The sequence below is a fragment of the Rhea americana genome, unplaced genomic scaffold (assembly GCF_003343005.1).
Source record: "Rhea americana isolate MKP2758 unplaced genomic scaffold, rheAme1 scaffold_335, whole genome shotgun sequence".
Lineage (NCBI taxonomy): Eukaryota > Metazoa > Chordata > Aves > Rheiformes > Rheidae > Rhea > Rhea americana.
The window spans coordinates 22,115-30,288 of record NW_028186463.1 but is presented as its reverse complement, the minus strand read 5'-3'; the positions used below and the strand labels follow the sequence as shown (position 1 = coordinate 30,288).

The 8,174-nt window shown below is 43.7% G+C and overlaps 1 protein-coding gene across 1 annotated transcript in view; it reads left to right on the top strand.

The window, feature by feature from the left end:
- Positions 1 to 6,223, top strand: part of LOC146592329 (disintegrin and metalloproteinase domain-containing protein 9-like) — a 38,295-nt gene extending 32,072 nt beyond the window's left edge. Inside the window, exons 19-21 of the mRNA XM_085311226.1 lie at positions 3,070 to 3,181; positions 4,159 to 4,213; positions 6,182 to 6,223. Of these exons, the coding sequence (XP_085167352.1) occupies positions 3,070 to 3,181; positions 4,159 to 4,213; positions 6,182 to 6,223 (209 nt within the window). The remainder of the gene's footprint in view (positions 1 to 3,069; positions 3,182 to 4,158; positions 4,214 to 6,181) is intronic.
- The last annotated feature ends 1,951 nt before the right edge of the window (positions 6,224 to 8,174 follow it).

The window sequence follows — 8,174 nt, the reverse complement described above, 5'->3', positions numbered from 1 at the left end:
AGATGCGGCGCAGAAGGCTAAGGCCCTGTTGGAATTGAGTCTTGCAAGGGATGTTAAGGACAACAGGAAGGGTTTCTTCAAATACATCAGCAGCAAGAGGAGGACTAGGGAAAATGTGGGCCCGCTACTGAATGGGGTGGGGGCCCTGGTGACAAGGGATACGCAGAAGGCAGAATTACTGAATGCCTTCTGTGCTTCAGTCTTCACTGCTAAGGGCAGCCCTCAAGAATCCTGCAGCCTGGATGTGAGGGAGAAAGTCCAGAGAAGGGAAGACTTTCCTTTGATTGAGGAGGAAAGGATTAGAAACCTTCTGGGCAGGCTAGACATCCACAAATCCATGGGCCCAGAATGGATGCACCCACGAGTACTGACGGAGCTGGCAGATGTTGTTGCCAGGCCGCTCTCCATCATCTTTGAAAGGTCCTGGAAATCTGGAGAGGTGCCAGAGGACTGGAAGAAAGCCAGTGTCACTCCAGTCTTCAAGAAGGGCAAGAAGGAGGACCCAGGCAACTATAGGTCAGTCAGCCTCACCTCGATCCCTGGAAAGGTGATGGAACAGCTCATTCTGGATGTCATCTCCAGATGTTTCTGGAGGAAAAGGTGGTGATCAGGAGTAGCCAGCATGGATTCACCAAGGAGAAATCCTGCTTAACCAATGTGATAGCCTTCTATGATGACACAGCTGGCTGGGTAGGTGAGGGGAGAGCAGTGGTCATTGTCTACCTGTAATTCAGCAAGTCTTTTGATACTGTCTCCCATAACATCCTCCTAGGCAAGCTTAGGAAGATGTGGGTTAGAGGAGTGGACAGTGAGGTGGCTTGAGAACTGGCTGAAAGGCAGAGCTCAGAGGGTCGTCGTCAGTGGTGTGGAGTCCAGTTGGAGGCCTGTGGCTAGTGGCGTTCCCCAGGGCTCAGGACTGGGTCCCATCCTGTTCAACTTCTTCATCAGTGACCTGGATGAGGGGACAGAGTGCCTCCTCAGCAAGTTTGCTGATGATCCCAAGCTGGGAGGAGTGGCGGACACACCTGAGGGCTGTGCTGCCATTCAGAGAGACCTGGACAGGCTGGAGAGCAGGGTGGAGAGGAACCTCCTGAGGTTCAACAAGGGCAAGTGCAGGGTCCTGCACCTAGGGAAAAATAACCCCAGGTACCAGGACAAGGTTGGGGCTGACCTTGTGGAGAGCAGCTCTGCAGAGAAGGACCTGGGAGTGCTGGGGGATGACAAGTTGACCGTGAGGCAGCAATGTGCCCTTGTGGCCAAGAGGCCAATGGTCTCCTGGGGTGCATTAGGAAGAGTGTTGCGAGCAGGTGGAGGGAGGTGATCCTGCCCCTCTCCTCAGCCCTGCTGAGGCCTCATCTCGAGTCGTGTGCCCAGTTCTGGGCTCCCCAGTCCAAGAAAGACATGGAGCTACTGGAGAGAGTCCAGCGTAGGGCTACAAAGATGATCAGAGGGCTGGAGCACCTGTCCTMTGAGGAACGKCTGCGAGAGCTGGRCCTGTTCAGCCTGGGGAAGAGCAGACTGAGGGGGGATCTGATCAATGTGTACAAGTACCTGAAGGGAGGGTGTCAAGGGAACGGGGACAAACTCTTTTCAGTTGTCCCGTGTGACAGGACAAGAGGCAATGGGCAGAAATTGAAGCACAGGAAGTTCTGCCTGAACGTGAGGGGGAATTTCTTCCCTGTGAGAGTGACAGAGCACTGGACCAGGTTGCCCAGAGAGGTTGTGGAGTCTCCTTCTGTGGAGATCTTCAAGGCCCGCCTGGATGCAATCCTGTCTAACATGCTGCTGTACGTGACCCTGCTGAGCGGGGAGGTTGGCTTAGATGATCTCCAGAGGTCCCTTCCAACCTTACTGATTCTATGAAATACTACGCATTCTAGCTTACTGAATAGCAAATTACCATTCAGTCACYCACTAGCAGTGCTTCACAAACCCACAAGCACCCAACAGGTTTCAAGCTCTTCTCTGTCCCTCTTTGCTTATTTTTGTTACTGAGGAAGAACTACATCTGTGCTTTTTATTTGACCAATAAAGTGGGAGCTGCTCAGGCAGTCAAGGACCTACAGTCACTCTAAAAATCTAATTCTTTTGAGCAGGTAAAAATTTATGTGCCGAATTAACTTCTCCTTAAATCTCAATCCATATTCTAATAATATCAATCCATGATATTTCATCTGTTTGTGGGGAAGTGAAGTTACCCAAAAGGCAATTCAAGAGGAAAGGCCAATGCTAAGTTTTAAGCTTTTACTCTGTTCTCTTTAGTGGTAGCTTAGGCAAGCTGGGAGGAGTAACCTCATTCACACTGTCCCTATGAACAACCTCCCATACAGCCAGGTTTGTTTTCCAGCTGCCAGGGAYGTCCTCAGGATCCTCAGGATTCCTATACCATGGAATGGATGTGCCATGCCACCAAATCTTCTCATACACAGCTTGTGGTACACAGTCTTGAACATCAACTCCTGCTTCTCAGGAAGCAGGGTCAGCTTGAGCAGGTTGTCCAGTGCAGTAGGGTTTTGTGTCCAGTAGGGTTTTGAGTATCTCCAAGAATGGAGACTCTACAGCCTCTCTCTTGTAATGGGTTAATTATTTTATCTATAAAATAACTATACACTCAAGGCTCAGTCCATGTTACTTATATTTCAGCACTATGATTGGATACTTCTTCATTTGTGCTTCTTTATCAGGCAACACTGTGGGCAGCCCTCCTTCTCTTTCGTTATGTCCTCAAACTCCTTATGATGCGGTCCCAAAGACTCCCTATTTTCAGGCCTGCATAGTGTTATTATAGCCTCTACCTTATATATAGGGGCCTGCCTCGAGACTTTTACTGCTTCTCAGGAAGACGAACGCTCTGGCAGTTCGTGACTGGGCAGTGGTTGAGGCAGCCTCAAGACCTGGCAGACAGGGAGGGGGTATGCAAGTGCACAGCAGCTCATTCGGGGTTGCAAGTGTGTATATTCATGAACACGTGTGCACATACRACAAATTGCCATTTCTACTAGCAATGCTTTTGTGTCAGAAATGTCAGGTGTGCACAGAGTGTAATGTTCTCTCTCTCTTTCGTTCAAGTGCAGGGAGTTGCAAGGAATATGGGAAAAACTATCGGAGCACTTCTTTTATTCCTTTTGATTTCGGGCATTTTGTTGTACAAGAGGGCTGAGATTGCTCAGCTGTTTCAAAGGTAGGTAAAATTCCATTAATCTTTACATTATTTGGCAGAACTGAGGCATTTCTAACAATTTCTAATCAAGGTTCCAAGCATTTCAAAGTAATGCAACCAAATGTGCTCTGTCTATGAGCAGAGCTTTGTCACAGCTGTCTATARTGCAGAAATGGTGGGCAGGGCTCCTAGTTACTTTTAATGTATTGTGACATCTTTAAAAGTTTCCCATAGAAATTTTGAAATGAAATTTGTTGTCTAATTCAGAATAATTTTTCAGRAAGTGCTGCTTTTTCAAAATGGCTCTCTTTTTCTTTTCTAGAGGGTTTATTTTCATTTCTTTTTACTTTTTTGTTCACCTCTTTATTTACTGAAAAATGCAAACAAAAGTTGGGGAAAAAAAGAAAGATTGTAAAAYAGCATGTGGAGGATAAACACTCACTTATCCTCTTGCTTGTCTGCACATTTGTACCAGGTCCAATGGGTTTGTAAGCTCAGCTAAAATAGTATGTGAATAGGATTCCAGCCAGGATGAAACCAGAAAATGAAAGATGACATTCCTCTAGATGATCTCTGCACATCCACACACTTGAGATTTACTGGGTTCATTTATTCTGCCAAGAAATAGGATAAATCATGTGGAGGTTTGTTCTGCTCTGTGCAGCAAGACTGTCTAGCACCCAGTTACCTTATTTATAGCCAGTTTAGTTATCTCTACCCTATGTTATAGTCCCCAGAGCAGCTATAATAAAATATTTTCCCCTTAACACAGTGATCTTTCATCTCTCTGGTATGTGTTAATCTTAGGTACGGAAACAGGACTTAACTTATAGTTCTATTTTCTTACTATTTTAAATATCCATGTCAGAGAGTATGATTTCAAAAAAAACACCCAATATTTCTCATGAGGTACTTATCCATAAACTACAGTATTTTATTCTGCATGAAATCACTATTCAAAGTTCATGTTCACTGAACACCTCTACTTTGTATTATAGATGCCGATTTAGACGATACAGAAAACAAAGTAAAACTCCTCCTCCTCCAAAGGAAGTAAGTAGTGTTCTCCCATTGTCAATTTAGAAAAAGGCATTCTTGAAGGATTTGGGGAAAATATAACTTCTCAGTATATTCCTAACATCTTTTTCCCTTCCCAGTAAATCTTGCTCTCCCAGTTCTTTCAGTGCAAGCTGAAAACAGCTAGTGAAAACATATCCAAAGAGTACAGACACTTAGCAGTATACCTGCAGAAAATTGTTCTGTTTTAGGTCAAAAGAGTGTTCAGTGTAAAAATACCGTGTTCACATAAATAGTAATGTATTTAGGCTTCTTGATTCAAGCTGTATTCAGACTGGCGTCATGATGACACAGCTGAAGAACGCACAAACAAAAAACTAGTGTTTCTCAGAAAACAAGAATTCTGTCTAGACTAGGATAAATATGAGATCTCTCCAAAATGAGGAAGACAGGGAGGCAGACACTGCAGTGCCAGAGCTGAGAACTGACAAGCAGAGAGCCAGGTTCAAGTCTGCCATGCAGCTTTTCTGTGGTGCCTGCTACTGATCTTGTTCAGCAAGGCTGTCCTGTGCTCAACRAATTTTACTAATACAAATTATGTCAAAGCTGATGCATTTTGATTGGATCAATTTTTTCAAGGAAAAGCTTCCTTGGAAAAAAATCCTGCCTATTATAGTTAGAAGTGCAGAAGAAAACAATAAGATGTGGACAACAGAAAATAGAGTAGAAAAGAAGCTACGATCTCAACCGGAGCTGTAGGTRCAGGGGTCAACAGTCCAGAAGGTGTGGAACCACAGGGCCCAGAGAGGAGCGCTGCGGGCAGAAACTCATGGATTTCAGGGAAAAACTGGCTGACTTGGGTTATTTGATTTGAAGAGATGACTGAGAGGATATTTGATAGTAACCCTTAAATGCATCCAAGGTAACCACAATTCAGACATTGCTTTTCACATTTATTGCGGACAGAATAAAAAATGATGAGACTGAACTACAGGAGATTTGGGCTAGGAAAAAGAAAAAAAAATGTATTTCTTTTTAAATAGCATTGAAGAGGTCTATGCCATACGTCTGTTTCACATCTCAGAAAAGTAAACTTAACCAGACAGACAGGAATAACTACTTGTCTAATTGAAGTATGGCAGTCCTTGTCACAAGATGCTGATGATATCAAGTATTCAACATAAAGCAAAGAAGACTGATCACTGGAACAGATAACAAAGATTAACTGACGTTTTATCTGAATATTAGCATAACTCACAAAAGCATAAAAACGTAAYTTACAAAAAACAGCCATCTTTGCTGTTAATATATCATGTTGGACTCTAAACAGGTCACAGGACTCCAGAAGTGATGGGTTTGATGTAAAGCACATAAATGAATTCTGCTGAGGACAGGCAATACAAGAATTTTACTACAATTTTGCAAATGTTACAAATGAGAAAAGCTGTTAAAGACAGAAATATGTATGAATTAAGTATGCCAGGGAAGCCAAGACACCAGGGAAGGTTAGAAACCACAACCCAGGGAACAGGAGCAAAGAGGAAGGTTACTTTGGTTAAATTTACAAGTTAGGTCTCAAGCTCAGCTGCAAAAGGCAGCAAAATGTTGGACAGAAGCTTCTTGAACAGGCTAGGGAAAACACAGTAACCCGGACATGAAGAACTGATCCTTTCCCTTAACGGCTAGCCATTACGGGATACGTCAACCACAGCTTTCATCCAGAGCCTTGTGTTTARAGGTCCGGTTGGACTTAATGCTCCACAAACACGTCTAATCCCTCTGAACCTACTTCTATTGCCTTCCCGCGATCCTGGGGCTGTGAATTTCAGAGTCTCATTAGGCACTGTACAGAAAAGGACCTTCCCTCTGGAAGTGCATCCTTCCAAACAGCTCAACTGTTCTAGTGTGTATTCCTTCAAACTGTAAATATTGGACCCTGCACCATGAACACATCCTATATGTTAACAAATATGTTGTGATGAGCTTAATACTTTATCTTTTCAGATAAGTCAAGTAGAGACAGAGGAAAGTCCTTTTGAGGAGTAAGCCAGAGGAGTGCCTCTTTCCAAGACACAAGACCWCAGAGGGTTGAAAACAGCCTACGGAGTGCTTTAAGAGCAGCCTCGTGCACCACCGGCTCTGCAGGAACTGCGCGAAACCATGCTTTCCAAATCTCTCATATTAGATTTGTTTCTGTTGTGCTGTGGATGACAATGTTACCTTCATTGAAATAAACAGTTTTTCATCTCTCTCTCGCTCTTTTTTTTTTCTTTTGCTTACCACAAAAGCTATCTTTTTGCTATCTTCCTGTTTTTCAAGAGGCTGTATCTCTCCAACAGTTCCCATCTCTGCTTCCTGAGTGTTTTATGTCTGATCTGGTAGCAATCTGGATTGTTACTTTATGGGCTTTGCAAACTCTGCATGGCAGGCACAAGGAAGGATGTATCTTGACATTTTGATTTTTTTAGGCTAAGTATTGCAATTTGTGAGTCTAGTGCAACCGACTGCATGCACACAACCCTGAAAATCCTCGTCTGTGGTCAAGGCGTGCTTACCGCTATGTACGGATGCATACTGGAAAGGAAGCATGCACTGCCAGGGTGAGCGGCTAACAGATTTGGGACTCCAAAGTTTCCTCCTTTAGACTGGCTGATGGAGAAGATGGATAGTTCCCTCCTGCCTGCTTCTTGCAGATATACCCAGCACCAGCACTGAAGAATATGTGAAAGAAAGAGCAGCTGTATCATTTCTTTGACTTCTTAGATATAAAAGGACCAAACAACCCTCTATCCCCCCCATACACAAAAAAGAATATTGTGTTTCTGTTTGAAACACTCACCTATGAACACAGTGAGCTGTACAGTAGCTTTGTATGGGTCTAGATTTCAGAGTCATGGCAGAGGACAAGGTTTGATGGGCTCTTTGGCCATAGAAATGTCCCCAAGATCTTCTGTGTTCAGAAGCTGAATGACAACAAAGAATGGAGAAAAAAATGTTGTAACTGCACTTTAACCACAAAGACTGTGTTTTCCACAAAAAAATCTGTCAGAATTCCAAAGATTCTTGGGAGCAGTTCCCTTTCCAACTTTCAGCTCATCTTCTTCAAAAGAGCATAGACAATGCCTTTAGCTCAAATCAGCTAACTCCAAGACACAGTCTTGAAGAAGTGGTTACAGGCATAAGATAGAAACTGCTTTTGATTTCTCATGGTCACTATGGAGTGTACACYGGATCCAAACCTCTTCTGCATGCAACTGGACAACACCAGCAGTTTGGATTTGTAAGTTATTGCAAGCTAGGCAGAGGCTGCTGATCACAAGAAGGAAGGTTTGTACAGAAATCTCATTGCGCAGTAAAAACTTCTGCTGCAGAAAAAAAGAATAAATTTCATGTACGTAAGTGTTAACAATGGACTAGAACACAACGATTTTCATTTCCAGCCCACATGCTGCAGCACCACAGCAGCCACCATTTCATGAGCCTTGGTGAACTACCATCCTGTAGCCCAATGACCATGTTGGGTCAGAAAGGCAGCTGCCATACAGTCTGCATTCCTGAGCAAAGCAGGTAAGAATTTATACATGTAAGTTCTTTTTATTTTCAGCTTTTTTCTTCCCAAATTCTCTCATTCTTTTCATGGAAGGAGCTCCCACTCATAAAACCTTCTTTCATCCTCCCATATCTATTCACACCAGCTTCTCCATGTGTCTGCCTTCCCATCTCTAAAACTGAGATRATCAGTGACTGCAATGGAAACGCAATAGTCCCAGAATGGTATTTTACTTGCAGGGAGGTCCTGAAAACACCATTGTACAACCACCCTCTCCCTGATCCTCCTCGACATGTCATAGCAACTGGACTAGTCACTATCCACTATCTCGACCAGAATAAAATACTCTTTCACAATCTCAAACTTGGTCCCAAAGGCAGGCTGTTTGGTGGCAACTAGCCTGCAAGAGAGGCAAGTCTACCAAACTTTCCAGTAATTCATCTATCC